This window comes from Periplaneta americana, chromosome 12 (assembly GCF_040183065.1).
Source record: "Periplaneta americana isolate PAMFEO1 chromosome 12, P.americana_PAMFEO1_priV1, whole genome shotgun sequence".
Classification (NCBI taxonomy): Eukaryota; Metazoa; Arthropoda; class Insecta; order Blattodea; family Blattidae; genus Periplaneta; species Periplaneta americana.
In genome coordinates, this window is record NC_091128.1 from 179053627 (window position 1) to 179078167 (window position 24541).

Genomic DNA, 24541 nt, shown 5'->3' on the forward strand with positions numbered 1-24541 from the left:
ATTTGACAATAGCTGTAGAAATTATGATTAGTGAAACGGCGAAATTAAACAAATATTTGAGGTTATAACATTTTATTTTGAACTAGGTACTTTCATTTACGTAGTGGATTATCGACAAATGAGAACTCTTGTGATATTTGAATAAGACTATTTCGCGAATATATTACTAAATAATTTATAAATTAAGATATTTAATACTTACATTTCCTTGCACGACCATCACGCAATATCACGGCCCACTGTATTGTGACGAATGAATATGGAAATATTTAACATCTGAACATCAGATATTAAACAAATGAACATCAGGTACGACAAGACTGTAGTTGATAGTTGGCTTTGATTGGGTAAAACTGAGTAGGCCTATATTCTTACACTCCATTGGTGCATGAACGAAAAACGTTGCGGACAAAATACATTGAACAACTGCAACACAACTACTTGTGAAATAAATTGGATTTTTTTAAGGTCCAACTTCCAGTTCTGGGGTCCAAGTAGAGCATTCAGAAAGTCTCTACGTTTCCGATCTTCAACCAGAACACACATCTTACGCTCTCAACATCTACTGTAGACCAGTCTGTGACTACGCTGGTCTTCCATCCTGACGACCCGTATTACATCCCTTGCCCGATGTTGATGAAATTTGTAGTGGGGGGAAAAGGCGGACTTGCAGCTTTTCTCGCGGTACTCCCATTGCCCTCATAATTCCTCTATCACCTCAATTCTTCTATCAACTGCAATAGTTAAAACTAGGTAGTCTCGGAGGTAGCATGAATAATAATTAATAATAAATTCTTAAATGACAAGGCGTTGACGGAAGGAGCCCAAAGAGAAGTATCGCTAAGGCTTTGTAGAGATGAGTAAAATGAAATTACAGATTTTTATTTTATATTTTAGGATATTGGTCCAATATAAAAACGTTCTTTTGACTTCATAATAATATGTCCTCCCTTTTCATTTTGCAAATGTGACAACCCTAAGTGCAAGGCTTGTATCGCATTGCTTGTCGCCACTTATAGAAGACAGACTTCTTTCGTAATAGGGTTCACATTCACACGAGGAGAAAAAAAAAACTTTATATTATCGATAATGTAGTCTGATACCAGGAAGCAAGTACATCTCGAACACGCGCGCTCTGAAAATTTGACGCTATTTTAGATATACTTTCTGTTCTGTTGGTCTGTGAGGCAGTAGAGTTGAAGAGCATTCGACCACCAGACTGAATACCACGGAAGCGGTCTGCGGGTCGCAAGGTATGCCGCCCTGATCACAATGGCGTCCTTCGAGTGGAATTCCTTCCTTCCGCTGGCGAATTCAGGAGACGTGACCACACGGGAGGATGTCGGCATCCTGATACCAACGCAAAAAGCTTGCACGATTCCAGCAGGACTACAATGTGAGCCTTGGCTGGCCTCTAACATCTTCTCCAAGGCCATCTGTGGTCAGTACAAGCTTGCGGTGGCGTTCGTACGCCTGAAGACATCAGATAGTGATTCACAAAAACTCACGCTCTAACCCTCCTGCCTAGAGTAGAGGTACCTACTTATAAAATAAAAGACACAATGGCGTCCCACTCCAGAATAACTTTAATGACTTTCTTCTTGAGTTTTGATATGAATATGTCTGTAAGTTCGCTCTTGTCCGAGGGTGCCATCCCAGCAAGTCCGACATATTTTCAGGCCAGTTTTGCCAGCACCTATAATTTCTAAACTACAAGACATATTCCAACGAAGAATCAATGTCACCTTGAGATGGAGCGGGTGACATCTAGAGATACAAGTTGAGGCACGAATTATGGGGGGGGGGGGGTTGCACGGCAGTAGGGGCAGTGTAACTGGAGATAGAACGTTTGAAGTGGTGTAAAACGATTCGTAACGAACTAGGCTACAATATCAGCTGAGCAATAAGGAGCAGTATACAAGTTACTGGGAAACTCCGCTGAAAGTCATAAAAAAATTTCAAAAACATTTTATTGGCTATTTCACTTCTTTAGAATGTATATTTTCATACCCAAATGGATTTAGTTCATTCAATTCTGATTACAAATATATATATATATATATATATATATATATATATATATATATATATATATATATATTGATTAAGGTTGTAAGGGGGCGTGGCATTTAAAGAGGTGTCAAAATTATTTTTTCATCAAAGAATTCTTTTTTACAAATTTGTGGTAACAATTCCAGTAACTTTTTATTTTAAAGTTGGTTCTCTGAAGTTACTAAATGAATGTAGCGTAGGAGAATTTTAATTTACATAAATATTCATTTTACTTTCAAATTCATTTTTGCGTAAGTTCATTTTTCTTTATTAAACACCAACTTTATGCCAAATATTAATCAACCTGGATGAAATTTTTACTGCTAGTATTTATGAGTAGCTGCATGTTTCTATGCATTTATTTTGTGAGAAATGGTGCTAGTTTATTTTTTTTTCTCATAAATTAGCCTATAGGAAAAATAATATTTTAAAAATTTCAAAAAAATTCTTCAAAGTGAATAAATAACATATTTCATCAAATTAATGCATAGAAATGTTTCCCTATGTCTTGTGAATATAACAAAAAGAAAAAAAAAACGAAGCTTAAAAATTGAAATCTTCTACTAAAAACTTGGGTTTGGAAATATTTTAAAAAATAATAAAAAAAATCAAAAACATTTGGGAGTTCAAAATTTGAATTTTGTTAGTTCTTTACATAGTAAACATGCTCTCAAAATTTGGTTTTGAAAAAAAAAGAAGATTAGGGATAAAGTTGTCATTTTTAGTGGAGTGTTTCCTTAAACTGGACAAATTCGCGAGTGAATATGAGTGGAAAGAAAAATCACAATATCAAGTGGCTGTATAAATAATGGGTAGCAAATGATACAACACGATGGTTACTATAGCAACCAAAATGTTTATTTTCAATGCATACCTTACCTTATTATGCAGAATAATGTGATAAATTAAACAGCAGACTTCACGTGGGAAAAAAAAAAGAAATAAGAAAGAAAAAATAGTCTTAGGAAAACTAACAAAATTATTATAGACCGTTCTATTTGTACTTTTCAAAATTTTAGCCTGAGATTTTATCCCTCTTGCCATATGACTGCAGAAATGGGAAAGGAACCATCTTTCTTCTTAAAGCATAAATCAGTCACTATTGTAAAACTCATTGCCAAACCTGCATTAATTTCCACAGAACCAATTGCTTTTGCATGGCCTACATAAATAACATTATTGCTGAATTTGAAAATAAAGAAATATGATGAGAATGTCATTATAACCCACTAATAACATTCATTCCACTCTCAAACATATGTTTCCGTAAAGAGATGAATAATATTAGAAATGATCACAATATGCGAATTTTCCCATTGCAACTAGTTTTCGGACAGTTAGTAAGTATACGTAGGCAAACAGCAAGCATATTTTAGTGTTGGTCTAGTAAAGAATAATTTCAATAAGTAAGCATACAGTACTTTAAATTCAGTTTAACTTCGTGTTGCAATCTCGTAACACTAATAAGCCATCATTTGTGAGGCAACTAAGCCAGGGGATCATTGGGTAGGATATCCAGTTTTTTTCATACATCGTTGACTAGTAACATCAGTATGTTGTATTAGTGTATATTTGTAAAAATGTGATGCAGTTATTTAAGTGTGCAAAAATATGTACATGGACAATCAAATTCATCTGAAAGGCTACATAATATGGTAGGTACTCACAGAGATAATTAGGCAGCATATCAATAACAATATATACAAACCCCAATTATAAAACACTAAATGTAAATACATAAGAGTTTGTACCGGCATGCGGTCATGTGAACAAAGTAAAAGTACTGCACTGCAGTTAAATAAGAGAGCAAGGAAATCAATCACAATAAATACATACACAGATGCCTGACAGCAGCGGCACGTGGCCCAGTTCGTGCTGCAACTGGAGCCCTGATTCCGGGTATGCCAGATTTTTCTCGTTACCAAAATTTCCAAAATGGCAACAGGGTTCACTCAGCCCCCGGGATAAAGAGCGGTCACCACCTCAGTCTATTGGCGAGGTCAAGAAAGCGTCGAGCTGTACCTCCATGCCCCCATGCATATAAAGGGGATACCTTTACCTTTTACAATTCTGTCTAACGGGCAGAGGTATCCTATATTTGCAAGTCAGGGGATAATGGGGTATGGTGGCCAGTTCCTTTCCCTCCAAGGGAGAGTATTCCAATAAATTACCAAAATAATAATGATAATAATAACAACAACAACAAGAACAACAGGAACACTAACAGCAACTACAGTAAAACCCCGATTATCAGTCACCCTATTAACCGACTGGTGGATTATCCATCTGTCTTTCTCACTCGCAGAAAAAATAGGAATTACTGTACATTATAATAGTACGAATTTTTGTACAGAGTGTTTTTATAAACCTTTACCCTTACGCATTATGGCCTACTCTTCGAGTGGTCGTACTGTTTATCTTCTAGGCAAAATGTCTTCTACAAGTGTCGAAAGAAAACATGTTGTACTACAGAAAAAAAGTGCAAGTAATTGAGTGGTTTGGGATAAGAGAAAATGTGGTTCATCTCACATCACAATACGAGATATGAATTACAACTGTAAGCGATTTAGGCTAATGAAAAATAAAATATAAACTGTATAAAATTTGTAAATCTACAAACTGAGACCTCTAGTATTCCTATCTTTGCACAGACAGTCGTCATAAGTTTTCTTGGCCATTAAAAACCCGTCGTTGAAAACCAGACATAAGTACAATAAATAATGTTTTAATAACTGACTTTTCGGAAAATCAAACATGAATTGTAAAAAAAAACAGACTTAAATTAGTGAACTTCTGATCCACTACCTGGCGTATTAAAAGAAAAGACCATGGAGGAAATTACGAAAATATTATGTACTGTACTCAGTTTATGAAAACTTTTTATGGTACGGATTATCCGATTTTTGATTAACCGTTCACTCCACCCCCTTCATTACCATGGATAATAAAGTGAGAGAGTAATGGAACGGAGAAAAATTCTCTCCGGCACCGGGATTTGAACCCGGGTTTTCAGCTCTACGTGCTGATGCTTTATCCACTAAGCCACACCGGATACAACCCCGGTGTCGGACAGAAATGTCTGTGATTGAGTTCCAACTCTTGGGTTCCCGGCGCCGGAGAGAATTTTTCTCCGTTCCATTACTCTCTCATTGTATGATGACGCAGAATATCTGCATGGAAATATCATATGTACTTCGGTACATTGAAATAATATACGGATAATAGAGGTTCTACTGTAGTATAAAAAGAGTGATCCCTTAGTCCCTTTGCTATTCATAACTATGCCACCCTTATTTTACAGCAGATCCTCGAAACTGCGGTACCTGTTTCTAGGAAACATTAACGAAAGGTTAGGTGTGACACTTCTACATATCTAGGTGAGTCATCTGAGCCTTTCTTACTGAAAATAGGCAACAATGCAATTTATTGAGTGACCAAGGAATGTTAGTACTTGTTGATAACTGATACATGCTTCTTTGTTCTAAAAATTACTAATGAAGCAAGCATCCGCTATAATAACGTATTACATTTATATTTTTATAAGTACTCAAAGTCTTGTGCTGAAATTACAGTCAGTTCATAACGCTGGCTCGTTCTGCAATGCAGTTCCAACATATTGCACCTCACAAACTGCAAGGTGTCGACCTCAATAGAATTACAAACGACAGTGATCTGTTTTTTTTTTCTCTTCACACATTGTATGAAGAAACAATGAAGGCGAAATTTGTAGAATATATCGTAGATCCATCCAGCATGGTGTGAGACTCGAACTAGCGTCCTTATCATTATGAGCTGCACGCTGAAGTACTGGTCGGCACATTACATCAGATCTGTGCAGAAGTGCAGGGGTAGCTCCCACCAACGCACTAAGTCAGGACTTGTCAAATTACTTCGACATTGTGTGTTATTTATTTGTTTGAATTACAAAACTAAAAAAGATACAATTTATATATATAGCTTAATAATATTTGTTTAAATATGCAATTGAACAGTTTGTGAGATGAACAACAGTCATAAAAATCAATGTCAGGACCAAACAACATATTGTGTTAATACTGTCACCAGAGGGCTGGTGCAACTAGACAACACGTTGACCTTCACAGCGAGGAACTCTGCCAGGTCCAGGCCTGTTACCTGCTCTGAACCCACAGATGCAACAAATTGTCATCGCTTCCTCAAAACCATCACTGCAGACCAGCACAATATGAAGAAATTTTTCCCAACATATGAAATTTATTTTGGAAAAGTATGAACATATGAAATAGACATTTCAATGCCAAAATATCTTCGTTCCCAAACTATTTGCAGTAGGTTTACAAAATAAGTCGTTACAGATTAATACTTTAGTCTATATTTAATATGCAACCAAACAAAATACTATAAATGTGGCTTGATAATGATGGTGAAATGATGATTAGAGAAATCAGGCAGTGAGGACAGGGGAAACGAGACAACTCATCACAATACCACAAATTCTATGTCTCGCCTCAGGAAGTCCAGCGCAATAACATTTAACATGTTGAACTGCTTTACACACGATCAAATTGTTCTTCCAATTCAATACTTTACAAGAAATCTTGTCAAAGACTGATCAATATTGAAGAAAGAATTGTCAAAGACTGTTTCACATTGCTAAAGATTTTAAAACCCGTGCTTCAAGTTCATTGTAACCTATGTAGGCCTGCCTACCAAGTATTACGTAAATCCTTTAGAGAATAACAAGGCTATACAAAACAATATCTGTATTACTTAACTGTACAGCACCTTAAAACAAGAATATTACGATTTCAAATAGTTTTAAAACAAAATATTTACGATTAGTATTTGCCTAAGTTATAGGTTAGAATCTTGCTCATTAAACATACATGTAAAGGCATTTAACTCGATATATATTATCTGCCTTGCAGTTTCCTCATATGCATTATTTTTCTTCATTTTATTGTGGTGCTCCACAGAATCCACGGCATACAGGCTTCGGTCAAGGGTTGAATTCATATAACTCGCAAACTTCCCTTAACCTGGATGCCATTTTTTTGTGTTTCTAGCCGACAAAATTTGTTCAAATCCCATCAGTCAATTCCTTTAAAGAATTGTCAAATCTTTGATCAATTACATTACTAGAACATATTTAGTACATTATGCAACGAGCCTATAATGGTAGTAATTAAGACGCGAGTATGTTTATGAAACAAGCGTAAGCGAGCGTCTTAATTACCATTATATGCAAGTTTCATACGACTTTTTATGCTCGACCATATTTCTAACTTAAAATTATTTGTACCGGTAAGGTATTCATGTTATTCTTATCTGACTGGGGAGCAGAACTGACCTTGTGCAATATCTCGTAAATTGTGAGATGTGCGCAGACGCGAAAGTATTGATTTTCTCCGAGGCACGAATGTCATTGACCTTGATATAATCTAGAGAGTAAAATAAGCATTAATCTTGATATAACCTTGAAATTGATTTAGACATTGAAAAACGAGATGACAAATTGAATTTATTTGAATATTATTTACAATTAACGCTAATTATTATAGTAACAGAACATAACCTTCTGCGACAGTATTAGATTTCCATCCTCCGTGACGTTTCGCTAGTTGTCTTTCGATTGCATATCCGAGAATAATCGATACTTGCGCTTTCATATTGCTACAATGGTGTTTTCTGATTGGTGGAACACCTGAACTTTAATGAATAGGTGTACTTTAATGAGGTCCATTAAAGGACTGCAACCAGGTGTATAATTACTACATTTCGGCATGGTCGAGTATAAACTTATTTTCAACACAATCGAGGACTTTTAAAGTATTGTAAGTGATTTGACAATACAGCTTGCAAAGTACTGACAAGTGCTGAAAAGTCTTGTAAATGTTGAATTTGGCGAAAATTTGATTGTGTACCCATTCAAGCAGCTTCAGACGTGTTGCCAGGTTGCACTAGCCATGGTTGGGTCAAACCTCTTGCCTCTCAGTTTACAATCATATTAAAATAAATGTGGCGTATAGAGTACCGTCACACACAATGCATGCGTCTCTGTCTACTGTGGCCTCGTGTTCACGGTGGTGGCGCCTTCGATCTCTGTTATCTGCTTCGAGTTGAAAGCACCCAGAATTTTCCTGGGACCCTCTTTCTTGGGGCGGAAATGCTCCGTGAACGTCACCAGTTCTCCGGGCTTCACATCTCTGAAACACAACAATACATTACAAAGCAGACATCCTGTGGCTTGGTTTCTTGAGGATCAGACCCGGGATGGATCCTTGAATTTAGGGTTGCTTTGCCCCATTGTGCACCCTATATATGCGATGATTGTCCGAGTCTGACAGGTGAAACTGATCCATCCTACTTCAGTCAGAGAAGTATCTGACAAGCTTCACCTATATCAGAACTGATCCCTTAGAAATGGTGCTGAGCAGGAACCACTGTAATTGTAATATTAAGCAAAGAGAAAATCAAACCACAATTTATAGAATTCATTTAAAGAAATCTGAAGACATTTGGGCTGATGCCGTCAAGATTATTTTGTGCATCAAATTACTTGTGTAAAGAATCAATTTAAACGAAGTATATGATTATGTCTCGTGACCAGAACATACTACGAAATGGAAATATAAAAATTGGAAATTTATCCTTTAAGGTTGAAAAATTCAAATACTTTGAAGCAACAGTAACAGATATGACACTCTAGAGGAAATTAAACATAGAATAAATATGGGAAATGCCTGTTATTATTCGGTTGAGAAGCTTTTGTCATCCAGTCCACACTCAGAAAAACTGAAAGTTAGAATGTATAAAACAGTTATATTACCAGTTGTTCTGTAAGGTTATAAAACTTGGACTCCCACTTTGAGAGGAACAGAGGTTAAGGGTCTTCGAGAATGTGCCAAGGAAAATATTTGGGGCTAAGAGGGATGAAGTTACAGGAGAATGGAGAAAGTTACGCAACACAGAACTGCACGCATTGTATTCTTCACCTGACATAATTAGGAACATTAAATCCAGACATTTGAGATAGGTAGGGCATGTAGTACGTATGGACGAATCCAGAAATGCATACAGAGTGTTAGTTAGGAGACCAAAGGGAAAAAGACTTTGGGGAGGCCAAGACATAGATGGGAGGTTAATATTAAAATGGAGGTGGGATATGATGGTCGGGACTGGATGAATCTTGTATGACTTGAGGCTTTCCCGGCGTTTGATATAGAATAACTCTTCTCGGGTTCTCAGCCAGGTGAAGAAGATGGCAGAGCTAGCCGTCGAAAGCTTGGAAGCTAATCTCCAACTCACCTGGCTGAGAACCCGAGAAGAGTTATCCTGGATGACTCTTGCTCAGGAGAGGGGCCAATGGCGGGGCTATGTGAGGGCGGCAATGAACCTCCGGGTTCCTTAAAAGCCAGTAAGTAAGTAGCAAAGAATCAAGTTATGGAAGATGTCAGTTTCTTTGCTTCACCTGTGCTTGACGATTTTAGGGCGCTGGAGTCCTGGGCCTTCCACACTGAAGCTGCAGTCAGTGAGGGCGATGTTGAGAGGGTTCTGGAAGGAGAACACTGCCTGGCACACCTGGCCAACCTGCGGCGTGCCCCGGATCTGCAATACCACGTTTGTTCCCAATTAGTAGTCGTGACAATAATAACAATAGTAATAGTAGTAGTAGTAATAATAATAATAATAATGGTAACTTCAATAGTAATAATGACAGTAAGTTCCCGGTGAAAAACACAGCCATGGAAAAGGTTTCAACACACGAGGAAAGATGCAAATTATTAATTAGTCCAAAACTCTACCGAAGAACAATCCTGAGGTACCTAAGTATGTGTACAACACACCTGTATGTTCAGCTTGGGCTTCTGTAGGGGGAAGTCGTCCTCCTCGCTCCAGGTCTGGTTCGTCTCCTTCACGCTCGCAATGGCGTATATCTTGATGAGGCTCTTGTCCACCAGCTTGTCCAGGTACTCATTGGCAGACACGGTGATGCGTAGCGTCTCCCCTGCAATGCAACAGACCATCAGTTTGCATTCTACTTGACTCCAAAAACTCTTATTGATGGAGAAATACTTTTGAATTCTGGGGAGGGGGAGCGCCATCATTTGAATCCTGCCAGTGTTAAAACCTAAACAATACGTACGTTTCACAGTAACATCCTTCCAGCTGACCAGAGGCAGTCCTTCTGCAACTATACTGGATTAACAAGACGCTGTGGAGTAACGGCTAGCACGTCTGACTGACAAATGAGGGGCCCGGGTTCAAATTCTGGTTGGGACAAGTTACCTGGTTAAGGTTTTATCCGGGGTTTTTCCTCAACCCATTAAGAGCAAATACTGGGTAACTTTCAGCGCTGGATCCTGGACTCATTCGCTGGCATTATCACCTTCATCTCACTCAGACAATACATAAACATAGCAAAAACGTCATAAAATAACCTAATAAAAAAAAAAACAAGACGCGAGCAAAGCATAGTTCACACTGGTCTATCCTCTGGTCGAATAAAATTTATAACAGGGAAAGGAATACGAGGTCCATATTTAACAAGTTCGTTATCTTGTGGAATGCACTGGCTCATCAAAGGTCAATAAACTAATAGCAACCCAGAATAGGATTACTAGATAAAAATTAAAAAGCACGATATTTTATCTGAAAAAAAAAAAAAACAGGATTTTTCACAAAAAAGCTGAAATTGATAATGTGACACTTATTTTTAATATTTCATTATAATAAAGTAAATTGCAGCCTTAGTATAATGTAAAACTCATACAGAACTGATAATAACTATTAATTAATTTCACTGTTTTACTGTACACATTATAAATAACCTTATCACAGTCTAGTATATACAGTCACGAAGCTCGATACGTAGTAAATATGCAAACATTAGATAGTTGCTCACCACTAGGATCGCTAATATCGCCTCATTACAGGCAATGCAAAATAGTACCGGCACAGTCTATTGTTTCTAGCACCCTCAAAACTCAAGCTTCGTGACTGTATATAGTAGACTGTGACCTTATGGTCTTACACCTCATTTAGTTTCCAGATTGTTGGTACTTTCTGATTATCCAATTTCTTTTGCAAGGAATATTGTTTGTCACCCAATAACTATTTATGGAAATCCACATAAGATAATTCCTCTAATGGATTCCAGACAGTCTTACATTAAATTTTACAAATATAATACATTAAAATCAATACACTTTGCATACTTCCACTCGGTAATGAGTTTTGGAATAATATTCTGGGGAAATTCCACAGATAGTAACAGTATATTCCTACTACAAAAAGAGAGTAATAAGAATAATAGTAGGTGCCAAATCTAGGGAATCGTGTAGGACTATTTTAAAAAAACTACAAATAATGCCCATGGCTTGTCAGTATATTCTTTCATTAATAAACTTCCTCGAATGTAATCGTGAAAACTTTGTAACTAATTCAACAGTTCATAGCATAAATACGCGTCAAAGAAATGACTTTCATACTTCATCGGCAAGTCTATCGTGCTATCAAAAAGGAGTGCGTTATATGATAATAAAAATTTTTAATAGCCTCCCTATGGATATAAAAAATGAAACTCAAAACATAAGATTATTTAGGGCCAAATTAAAGAAGTACCTAATTTCTCACGCCTTCCATTCTGTAGTGAATTTATAACATTCAAGAATGTTGCATGAATATTTCTGTCTTTTATTAAGTATCGATACTAACCCCTTGTGTTGTACTAGAAGACTATATTGTAAAACTCTACTGTGTATATTTCAACTAGACTGTGACTATATTTAAGACTTTGCAGTACTATTAAGATTTTTTTTGACATGTTCCATATTCTAGCTGTGAAGCGATGTACGAATACCGTGAAATGTAAATAAGTACAATACAGTGGACTCCAGAGAGTCTTAAATTAATTTTTACAAACATGGACTCTGGACATAGACGGTTTCTCTCTTTCGTTCAATGATAATTGACAAGAGGGAAAAGCTTGACAATTTCTGATTTTCTGCAACGCCTGGCCCGACACAAGACACGTACCTAAATATGCCTGGCAAAATCCGGAAGTCTCGTAACCAAACCAGATTGATATTGGGATGTCTTCGTTTGAGCTTTTCTTATCATGACTTAGTTTTACTCACTCTGGTTGGGCTGCACCACAAACTCCCCATTCGCCCTCTTGAGTCTGTGGGCCGTGTTGCCGGTGTAGAAGACTGTGGACGCCGACAGCAGGACGGAGATGGTGCGCAGGCTGCTGGCCTTGTTCTGCGTGAAACAATGCACACAACTTTGAAACACGAATCAAGCAGTGACAATATTATAAGACAGTGATGTCAAAGCAAGCGCATTTTTCTGACCTTGACGTCATGCGCGGGCAGCAAGCGCTAAGTATGGAAAGAGGAAGGGTTGTGTATATGAATAAGCAACCTGTTGGATTAAGAAAACAGTGGTGCACAAACTTCAAACGGAACGTGAAATTTTATGTCGTCATTTTTATATGGCTTCTTTCTGTTTGATCTATATTGTTTGTAGAACAAAAGTACTAACACTGATTTCTTAATATTGCACTTGAGTTTTAAATCTTAATAACATAATAGAGAGTTAAGAAGGAATATTCACTTAAATTCCATAGTAGTATAATATTATACTGTATTAAGTGGATGAAACACATCATTCATAAAGAAAGTGATATTCCAAAGAAAGAGATTGAGTATGACATGATAAGTTGGAATTTATATTGATGGTATCTTTAGCCTTACAAAAGTAATCAATAAACTAATCAAAACAATATTACAGTACAAAGCAAAGTCACCTAGGTACTGTATCTGTTTTAAGTGTAACTAATATTCCATAACAAAACTCTTATCGCATTATGCTTTTAAGGTGATATTTGTGAGCAACTTCCTATCATCAGAATATTAAATTATTTTCTCGAAATCTGCTGAAGCTATAGAGCTGACATTTTTTACAACACATGGGCACGTATCTTTTGCTTATGACGTAACAGTAGTTGCTTTGTTAATTCATTTCCTTACAAATAATTTCCATGCGAATATTTTCAAAATTTTCAATACACTACCTTCAATAATACGTATTTACGGTATATTAGATTTACGAAAACATTCTGTAAGGCTACTAAATAAATAGGCCTATACCTGAAAATTTCACTTTTCTATTCGAAAAGTTGAGAAAATATTTCTTTGGAATAAAAAAAAATAAAACTGTGAAAAATTAGCATTAAAATTCAAACTTACATTCTTATAATGCACTTATACTTCTCAGGCAAATCTAAAAATTAACATGGATACAGTTTTAATAAGTTCTCTTCCCTTTATCCATTGAATCAGTGCTGGCCATCCCTGAATATAGCTCGACCAAGCGGCATATACCACCTCTTTCATCTGTCTCTTTCCTTTCCGCTGTAAAGCGCTCAGGCTCTCCTGGGCTCTAAAGCGCGCGCTTGCTCCTATGGGCATCAATTGACATGACTGTTATAAGAGAACGACTGTTACCACGGTGGTAATGAGAACGAAGTGAGGCACTGGTCCTTCAAAGAGAGAAGAACGCGATATGCGGTCGTCAGAAACTGAAATGCTAACTGCTATTCCAGAAACAAACAAAAGTTGAAATAACAAAGTGAAAGATCATAAAGTTAAATGAAATGCATCACTATTTCCAAGATATTGCTCAGACATAATATGTATGTATGTATGTATGTATGTACTTATTTATTTACTTATATATTTATTAACACTACAATTGGGTATACACCCGGTGGCAGTGATATATAATATACAATAATACCATATATAATTCTACAATATGGCAAAAGATCTCTAGGCCGTCCAAAGAAGAGATGGACTGAAAATTCTAGTTTGAGACCGTAACAGGCCACTTGGCCTAATACTTGTTAGGAAGATGATGATGATGATAATTCTACAATAATTGAGGGCTTTGCCAGAAGAAAGGCGGACAGACCTATACGCCCTTTTCCGGGAAAACGGTTTAAAATGTAGTGAATAATTATAGTAGCGAAATTTTGTTTTGATTGTACTGTACATACCTGCAGGACAGGGCTGCGTGCGTGTATTACATTTTATTCAGGTGCGTTTTAAAATCTTTGATTGCATGTATCTCAATTCGCCATATTGACGTATACGCCCTTTTTCTGGCAAACCCCTCAATTATAGCAATAAAAGAAAAATAAAAAAATAATGAAATAAAATAAACCTAAGATTTCTAACTATAAATAAATAGATGCAATAAATCTAGGACTATAAATAAAAACTATTCTATAATAACGCCTACAATAAGCAAAAGTAAATCTAACTTATAAGTTCTTCTATTTCACCCAACTATTACCAATTTAAGTAATTACACATCACCTTAATCAATTACAAATCAACATAATTAAATATCATCTTAATTAATTACATATCACCTTAATTTATTTACATATCAACTAAATTACAATCTGTTATGGTAACAAATAATATTAGAGACAAAAATTCGCACCGGTGCCGGGGATCGAACCTGGATCCTTGGTTCTACGTACCAAGCGCTCTCGAAAAAATCATCCAGCAGGTTCTGTCTTTAAACTACGGCAGCTTGATATAGAAACGTCCTTCAGGGGGGCTTGCTGAGACCAAGTAGGCAGCCGTTCAGGGCGACCACAAGCCAAAACAAATTAGCATCACGCAGATGGCATATTCTGTGTCATCACATGCTTCACTCAGTAATTCAATGCCTCTGTCAAGTTTGTCATTTACTAAACTCTTGTCGGCCTGGGTAGCGCAGCCGGTATAGCACTGGCCTTCTGTGCTCGAGGTTGCGGGTTCGATCTGGCACAGGTCAATAGCATTTAAGTGTGATATAACCTGGGCAGTTGCGAACGTCGTTAAATAAACCATAATTTAATTTAATTTTACTAAACTCCTATTAAAAACATACCAAAATTAAATATATTTCACAAATTCCCATAACTTTTATTTATGAAACAAGCATTAAAAAATAGTATTTTATTTTTAACATGTGTATCGTACACTATTTTTAGTCAGCCATTTGTCTGCACCACTAGACACACAATTCTTCCGACTTCTCCATTGCTGCTGTTTATGGTACAGTAGTACAGCAGATCGAGAGATGCCTGATTCAAAACCAGTTGCTCCCGAATTTTCAAATACATTATTTCATTCTTAATTGTTAGGTTAGGTATGTCTACTAGTTCGATCAGAAAATATACTTTATATAAAAAATTACAAAATAAAATGAACTTTATTTTTAAAAAATCCAATATTATTTTACAACTTGTATATTGATAAATCTACGTCAGTTTGCTTACAAACCTTGTATCATTAGCGTATAAAAATTTCAGTACCCTACGATATCTTTAGCAGTTCCTGAGACAATGTGTCATTAAACAAGCAAATTTAACAGTTAATCTTCCCTTGAAACATATTACTGAGATTCTAAGCAATTTTTTTTTTTTTCGAATTCTGCAATATTGTTATTCAGATAATTTTGGAATTTTATTGACATACACAGTCAATATACAACACACGTCTTGGGATTCTGTGAACAGGGATTGCTCTTGAGGAACTCTAGACATCATCTTATAAGATCCAAAATTGCTGCCGCATTAAGAAATAAGGGCTGGACAGTAGAAGAATAAATCTCCTGTCTAGCTGAAAATGGGTCAATGAGACGAGTAGATATTTTAGAGTACAATGCTGACACTAAACAGGGCATCATTGTGGACCCCATGATACGTTTTGAAGTAGAATGTCATCAGTCAGCCGAGGTCCACCATGAGAAGAAGTCGATCTATGAGCCTACAGTCAACTATTTCAAGCTGAAATATGCCTTAATTCACGTTGAGGTACTCGGCTTGCTCATAGGTGCTCGAGGGACTATACCAGCTTTTTTCGAAGAATTTCGACAGCAGTTTGCTCTGCCAACATCTCTGAGGGATGACATTGTGATAATTGTGTTAAAAAAAATCCTGCCAAATCCTAATTAATCACATGGTGCCACATTAATAGCAATTGTAATTTTTCACGCCCTTTTCTTCGTTTCCCTTCTTTAAAATTTAATATCTATGTTTACGTATGTATAATAATTTTTTTGAGGATATACTGAGTCCGTTAGGGCTACCCTCAATGGGGGCAGTTTACTATTATTGTTATATTACTTAAAGACTCTTTATAGTTCGCATAATGTGAAAGCGAGATGTTACCAGACGATGTACTTCTACATCTGACATACATCACAGCAGAAGATGGATTTGATAACCCAAGAAGAAGGCACTCACTCACCTGGATGTGCACCGTGACGCTGAAGTTCTGGCCAAACGCAATCTTCTCGATCTCGACCAGGTCGAAGTGAACGTCTTCCTTGCCCTTCTTGGGGAACGAGTAGTACTGCTGGGCCCGCTCGATGCCCCTCACGGCGTTGAACACGGCCAGCCGCTCTGCTTGGGATCCTAACAAATGCAGTTCTTACTACCAGCTTTCATTTGGTTCGCTTCCTGGCTCCTCTTTCTAAATTAATTATTTTTATACATCTTGATTAGGCTACACAACTTTTAACACTGTATCACTTCGGAATATGTATGATAAGAACTTTCTTGTGTTAAATTTTAACGTACCTTGTTAACATGTTTCGACACCTCTTGTTTCCTGTGTGGGTGCGTTCGTAGTGTACAGTCAAAGAGTGTGTGTGTTTTGAAGTTGAGTTGTGAGTTGAGAATTTCGTTGGGGTGTGTTTTCGTGTGTCTGTATATTTCATATTGTTCTAGTGTGTTGAGTTTCTGGCTTTTTGGTTGGATGTGCAGTATTTCCATGTCCGTGTTGATGTCTCTGTAGGTGTGGTTAGCATTTGTGATGTGTTCTGCATATGTGGAGGTGTTTTGTAATTTTGTTATGGCTGTGATGTGTTCTTTGTAACGTGTTTGAAACGATCTGCCTGTCTGTCCTATGTAGAAGTTGTTGCAGGTGTTACATTTGAGTTTGTATACGCCTGTGTGGTTGTATTTGTTTGTTTGTGTGTTGAGATGTTTTTGTAGAGTGTTATTTGTTCTGTATGCGATGTTGTAGTTTAATTTCTTGAACGAGGTTGCAATTTTATGTGTGTTTTTGTTTCTGTATGTTAGTGTGATGTATTTTTTGTGTTCTTGTGTTTGTGTTGTATTCTTCTGTTTTTTGTGGTTTTGTTTTGTCTTACGTATTATGTTGTCTATTATGTTGGGGTTGTATCCGTTTCCTTGTGCTATGTATTTGATTGTGTTTAGTTCTTCGTTGTAATCCTGTTGGTTCATTGGTATGTTGAGTAGTCTGTGTACCATTGTTCGGAATGCAGCTTGTTTGTGTTGTGTATGTGTGTTGTTGTTGTTGTGGGTTTTCTGTACACTTTGAATGTGTGTTTGTTGTCTACTTTTGTTACTGTGATGTCTAGAAAATTTATGGATTTATTGTTTTCAATTTCTAATGTGTAGTGTAGCTTTGGGTGTATTTTGTTTATGTGTTATTTTTGTTGTTTTCAAATTATTGAACAATTCGATAGTTTTCAATAATCGAATTATGCAATAGTTCCTTATTAGATTCATACTTTTATCCATAGGCACCGACTTCTAATTTTAAAGAAGACAGCAACACAAAAATCAAATTTCTTAAAAATTAAATCTACAGTCGCAATGTTCAGCTGATGGACAGGGCATGACTTGTTAGCAGGCCGCGTTCACAGGACAGAAATTTGCACCACACCAAACTGTATTCAGCGCAGTTCAAATGAAGTAACGGATTTGGACCATCTGAAGAGATGCAACGTGCATGGTACATTCCCTAAAAATCTTGGAGTGCTTTATCGCCAAATATTCAGACACTACAATAACATATGAAGTTGGCCAGTATTGTCATTTTTTGTTACATTTAATTGAAATTTGCTTGAACGAAAAATCACGAAATGTAATTTACTCAGAATCAGAGATTGTTGCAAACAGCAAAATAGTACAGAATATGATGACTAACCATTTCAATTAAATTTATGCAAAATTAATTATTACACATCTACTTAACAGCAGCAAAGTTATATTTTATGAGACTTTTTATTTTTGTAAAAAAAAAAGCAATCTATCTACAGCCCGACCACATACAGGTTCTTACATTTTTTCAAATAGTTTGTTCACCCCTTCATGTTGGCTTTTACAGTAAGAGAGGAATTAAGAAATGCAGAATTCGAATCCTGGAAAGTAATGCCTGGAAGAGGCAGAGGTGTAGAATTGTACAGCCAAGTACCTAAAGCCAACGCCTGGATTTTTAATAAGTCTGGACTATCTGCATCTGAATGGGTAACCTGCCTCAAAATGAACGCCAATTTAGCAGCAGTTAGAGGAGTACCTGGTCGCTCTTTGGACGGATCCCGGTGCAGACATGGCTGCCCGGAGACTGAAACCCTTGCCCACGTCCAAGGTCAGTGTAACAGAGGTTTACTCCTCCGAAATGCCAGACACCATCATGTTCGATCCTTAATTGCAACTGCTTTGAAAAAAAAGTCTTGGACAGTAGAAGAAGAAGTCTTTTTGCCTTGCTACTAATGGCTCCTCTAGATGTATTGACATCATAGCATATGCCCAGACTACCAAGAAAGGATATATAATTGATCCTACCATAAGGATTGAAACGGGGAGTAGCCAGCCGGAGGATGTCAATCAAGAAAAGATCAACATTTATCTGCCAACAGTTGATTACTTCAAAGCAAAATACCAGCTTGAAGACATTGAGGTGATTGGTCTTCTTATTGGAGCTCGTGGTGTGATTCCCAAGTTCTTTGAAAGCTTCAGGAAGACTTTTGAACTATCACAGACACTTACTGCTGACATCATAACTTCAGTTTTGAAACGCTCTTGCCAAATTCTGAGTCATATTCACTCTGTTTAATTTCTTTTTCTTCACTTTATAATTCATATATGTTTATTTTAATTTTCTGTCAACAAATTTATGTAAACAGTTAATATTGTAAAATTCATGTAGGAGAGTGTACTGAGTCCTTCTGGGTTACCTCCAATGGGAGGCAGTTAACAATTTAAAAAAATTTTAACAGAAGCATGTGACCTACCAGATACCCCCTTTGTTGTTATCTAAGTATACCATTACCTCTGTTTTTAGCTAACCTGTCTGGTGCTGGTGGTAAAATAATAGTGTCTATGCGATCTCGTAGATCCAATGTTCACTCACAGACAAGTTGTGATTGAGGAACAAGATGGGACGGGATAAAATCACACCATATCTTTTGGCATGTTTCTCAATGATCACAATTTCACTGCAATTATAATTTTCAGGAATTTTAAATTAAAAAATCTTTAAAATTCACCGGCTAACATATTGATGACATTGAATTTCTACCACCCAGCTCATCCCAAAATACTACAAAATGTTAAATTACAACATTAAAAGTGTTATAAAAAGCTAAAGCTGATTTTTGAAGTGCGAAATTTTGGTACATTGGTACATATGTATTACATTACCTTCAGGATTCTTGTACTTGTCCGTGATGTCCTCCATGTCGGAATCTCCGTCGTCATCGTCCTTGTCATGCCGCTTGGTCACTATCTTCCTCCCCACACTGAAATACAGACGGACATGGTGACAGCAACCGCATTACTTGATCAGGAGTAGCTGCACGACTGTAAACCTACATAATAATTATGTCACGTGATGGAGCAGCACCATCTTTGTCAGGATTTTAAACCGGTGCCTGGCTGTTCACGTATGGCGCACCATAGTTACCATCACAATATTTTGCAAATCTAGTCTTTCAGATAAAGCTCCCTGTAAAGCAGATTTGAATAATTTCAAGGAAAAAATTGTTCCGGGGCCGGGTATCGATCCTGGGACCTCTGGTTGAATGTACCAGCACTCTACCAACTGAGCTACCTGGGAACTCCACCCGACACCGTCTCAACTTTTCCCTTAATATCCACACAACTCGCGTGGGCTAACGAAATGCCAGAGACCCACATCGAGTGCACACAATCTCTGTGTGACTTGGAATTGTGGTTTTCTGTTAACGTACACAGTGACGTATATATTATGCAAATCTAGTCTTTCAGGTAAAGCTCCCTGTTAAGCAGATTTGAATAATTTCGTCAGCCCACGCGAGTTGTGTGGATATAAAGGGAAAAGTTGAGATGATGTCGGGTGGAGTTCCCGGGTAGCTCAGTTGGTAGAGCGCTTGTACGTTCAACCAGAGGTCCCGGGATCGATACCCGGCCCCAAAACGATTTTTCCCTTGAAATTATTCATCACAATATTTGTTATAACATGTGATTAAAAAGGAAATTCAACAACACTTGTGTTAATACTGTATGGAAAACTAATCTGTATACATCATTTACAAAAGAGACTAAAAAAAAAAAACAAATGACATAAGGATACCCTAAAGTGAAATTTGAATTTTCTTAACTGTTTCAGCTAGATCTATGAACATTTGTACACATATGATGCTGCATATAAACAGTCCTTGTTCAAAATTTCATCTCACTTGTTCCAAAATTTTTGTAAATTTAAATTGTATTTTGTAAAATCACTACTCTCCCTACAAATTCCAAATTTTTCTATGAAATGCGCTCCATATACCTTCCATACTCCCTAAAACATAACTTGCTATTTTCTTTTTTTTCACATTATTCTTGAAGGACTAAGAAAAAACTATTTTATACTGTCAAATATAAACACAGGTAAAAATTGTGATGTCTACCAGAAAAAAAAAGAAGATATTTACCCAGAAAATCTTGAGGTTTAAGGAAAATCCTGATAGAAAGTTTTGTTAAGCACGCCTTTAAGAAGAACTAGAAAAAGATCTTGCTGATCATGCACATAGTACAAATTAGTAGAAGCAGCGTTTTTAGTGAAGAAAAATGTGAACGAAAAAAATTGAGTTTAAAAGTTTAAAGGACCACCCAGAGCGTGCAATATTTTAATTGACTGTCGGTTCAAACAGCCGATTGAAGAGGCCTATCTGCATGGAAATTAGTGAAGAGGTTCTTTGAACCATAATATATACAACTTTTTAATGTTAGAACAAAAATTTGAATTTTTTCAACAAAATCGACAAAATTTCGCCCCAGTGTATCCTTAAAATAAACTGTGAAAGGCCTAAAGAAAATTTACAAATTCTACCGAAACCAATTTTTAAAAATAGTTATCAGTGCAATATAACGATAATGTATTACCAACACTCTTCAAGATTCTCTAAAATGTAACTTCCTTTTACCTCTTTAAATGTTCAAAGTTTTAAATATTTATCCGTTAATTTTAACAATGAATCTGCCAAACTAAATATAGCAAGTTAAAATGATAGTTTATATACATCTCCTTTGAGCAGAATTGGTAGAAGTTAGCACAGAAAATGGGATGATCTGCAATCCAACGCCTAACAAATGCAACACCTGCAACAACTTCTACATAGGACAGACAGGCAGATCATTTCAAACACATTACAAAGAACACATCACAGCCATAACAAAATTGCAAAACACCTCCACATATGCAGAACACATCACAAATGCCAACCACACCTACAGAGACATCAGCACAGACATGGAAATCCTACACATCCAACCAAAAAGCCAGAAACTCAATACATTAGAACAATACGAAATATACAGACACACGGAAACACAACCCAACGATATTCTCAACACACAGCTCAATTTCAAAACACACACACTCTTTGACTCTATACTACAAAACGCACCCACACAGGAAAAAGAGGCGCCAAGACCAACAATGACCAGTTCCGAAGATGACCGAAAAATAGGTCGAAACATGTTAACAAGGTACGTTAATAATATTTAACACAAGAAAGTTATTATCATACAAATTCCGAAGTGATACCGTGTTAAAAGTTGTGTAATCAAGATGAATAATCTTTATTTATTTATTTATTTTATTTTTTTCTTTTTACAATTTGGTCTGTAGCAAGCTTCTCGTATACACTCCAAAAAACAACTGTGATCGTAAATGAAAGAGCAGATTTAATCATGCTAACTAGTGACAAAGCTTCATCTCTGCAGCAAGTGACACTGGCTTGTAGGAAAAGCTGTGCGCTTTCTTCATTTCAAATAATCAGTGACAATTATGCAAATGCAAATAATAAAATAATACCAATAATAAAAGTTTTATTCTTACATATTCTGTGTAGGTTTGTAATCTGAAATGAGTGCTACTCAAAGAAATAACATTTATAGCAGTTTAGAACTGAAATACGAGTACATTTATCCCCTAGGCCTCAAACAAATCTACAGGCAAAAGGTTTACGAATTCTCACACGGAAAAAAGACGAAAAGGGCAAAATCCAAACTGTAGTACGGTACGGTAATTAAATCATTTGTGCACTCACTGATACTGATTGATGCTGAGGCGTGAGAAGCCCCACTCCGAGCTCTCGTCCTCCTTGAAGTGACAAACGTCTGCATTCACCTCTGCGAAGACGAATGGAGTGTCATAGGAGAAGCCCACCTCTCCACGACGAACTGCCTCCAGGGAGGCTGGGCCACAGCGGTACACGGCTGCAACATGCCAAAATGTGAAGAACAGCAGCTTTGCAATACACATAAAATTAATCTTCCTTAAAAAAACAGTGAAGGGTGCGGAGATCCTTGAGTCAACTGAATGTGTAGTTTATTGCTTTCACGTGTTAAACACTAGGTACGGTACCTTGTTGACTAGTTTCAGCCTTTGTGAGCTAGTCAACAAGGTACCGTACCTAGTACTTAACACGCAAAGCAATAAACTACATTTCAGAAGTCATATTGTGTTAAAAGTCTTGTAATCAAGATGTATAACTGTACATAATTAACAATAGATCCCTATTAGAAACAACAACAACCAAATTTCTTGGCTTAAAAATCGATAATGTGTTAAATTGGAAAAATCATATTAAAGAAATTGCCCCCAAACTAAATTCAGCTTGTTTTGCTATTGGATCTATGCAAAAGATAGTAAATATCAATACCTTAAAAACAATACACTTTGCATACTTCCACTCGGTAATGAGTTTTGGAATAATATTCTGGGAAAATTCCACAGATAGTAACAGTACATTCCTACTACAAAAAAGAGTAATTACAATAATAGTAGGTGCCAAATCTAGGGAATCTTGCAGGACTATTTTCAAAAAACTACAAATAATGCCCATGGCTTGTCAGTATATCTTTTCATTAATAATCTTCCTCGTATGTAATCGTGAAAACTTTGTAACTAATTCAACAGTTCATAGCATAAATACACGTCAAAAATGACTTTCATACTCCATCGGAAAGTCTATCGTGCTATCAAAAAGGAGTGCGTTATATGGCAGTAAAAATTTTGAATAGCCTCCCTATCGATATAAAAATGAAACTCAAAACATAAAATTATTTAGGGCCAAATTAAAGAAGTACCTAATTTCTCACGCCTTCTATTCTGTAGGTGAATTCATGACATTCAATAACGCTTCATGAAATTGATACTAAAACTTTGTGTTGTACTAGTAGACTATATTGTAAATCTCGTCTGTATATATTTCATCTAGACTGTGACTATAAATTAAGATTTTATAATAGTATTAAGTTTTTTGACTTGTTCCATATTCTAGCTGTAAGCAATGTATGAATACTATGGAATGTTAGTAAATACAATACAATACAATACACAACAACGTCTGTCCGTGTTTTTCAATAGTTAGTATTTTTCTGATGTCTCTCGCTGCAGTTACATATTTTCGCAACCCAATTGCTACTGTTTCGTGAACAAGTGTCACAATGTTGCCATCCGTTCACTTTTATTTGCTTGAATAACTGAAAACTCGTTCATAAAGGACCACGATGATATAAGACTTGTATGTTTAACTCCCCTCCCTGATTCATCCCTCAAATGGACCCTACTTAGTCCCTCCCCTTCCAAGCGGTATTGTCTATAACAGGGGTTCCCAAACTTTTCAAAGGCGCGACCCACTTTTCGGCGAGAGTTCAGTTTGCAGTCTCCCCACTATTGTACCAGTTCTTGACCCAATTACAAACATACAAATCCCTGTAAATTCGTGAACAAGTACAATTCTACTCGAAACCAGTGGATACCAACCGAAGTAGAAATTTAAACAACTTTCTGAGTACTTTCTGGAAGAAACTCAAAACTATCACGACAGTCACTGATGGATAAGTCTACTGAATCCGCTGCGTTCAACTGGCTGAAATTAGAAAAATATTAAGCGAAAACTCATTGAAATATGTACCTACTGATGAAATGTTGAAACTACACCTTTTTTTCGCAGAGTGTTGACCAGTTTTGCAGCTAGCAAAAGGAATTCTTAAATCATTGATAACATATGCAATCTCGTATTCATGCAAATTATGGTTTTTCGTGTATGATTATCAACAAAACAAAAGCGAGAAATCTCGAATTTGAAAAGAGAGAGAGTGTGTGAGTGAGTGAGTAAGAGAGTGAGAGACAGATTGAGTGAGTGAATGAGTGAGTGA

The 24541-nt window shown here is 36.5% G+C and overlaps 1 protein-coding gene across 4 annotated transcripts in view; it reads right to left on the minus strand.

The window, feature by feature from the left end:
- Positions 1-5938: 5938 nt before the first annotated feature.
- The window catches only part of LOC138711246 (hemocyte protein-glutamine gamma-glutamyltransferase-like), a 90148-nt gene continuing 71545 nt past the window's right edge, over positions 5939-24541 (minus strand). For all 4 annotated transcript variants that reach the window (XM_069842660.1, XM_069842661.1, XM_069842662.1 and 1 more), the window contains 7 exons: positions 22426-22594; positions 19550-19647; positions 16344-16510; positions 12171-12294; positions 9879-10039; positions 9503-9639; positions 5939-8237 (listed from right to left, as the gene is read on the minus strand). In XM_069842660.1, the coding sequence (XP_069698761.1) occupies positions 8093-8237; positions 9503-9639; positions 9879-10039; positions 12171-12294; positions 16344-16510; positions 19550-19647; positions 22426-22594 (1001 nt within the window). In that variant the 3' untranslated portion in view covers positions 5939-8092. The remainder of the gene's footprint in view (positions 8238-9502; positions 9640-9878; positions 10040-12170; positions 12295-16343; positions 16511-19549; positions 19648-22425; positions 22595-24541) is intronic.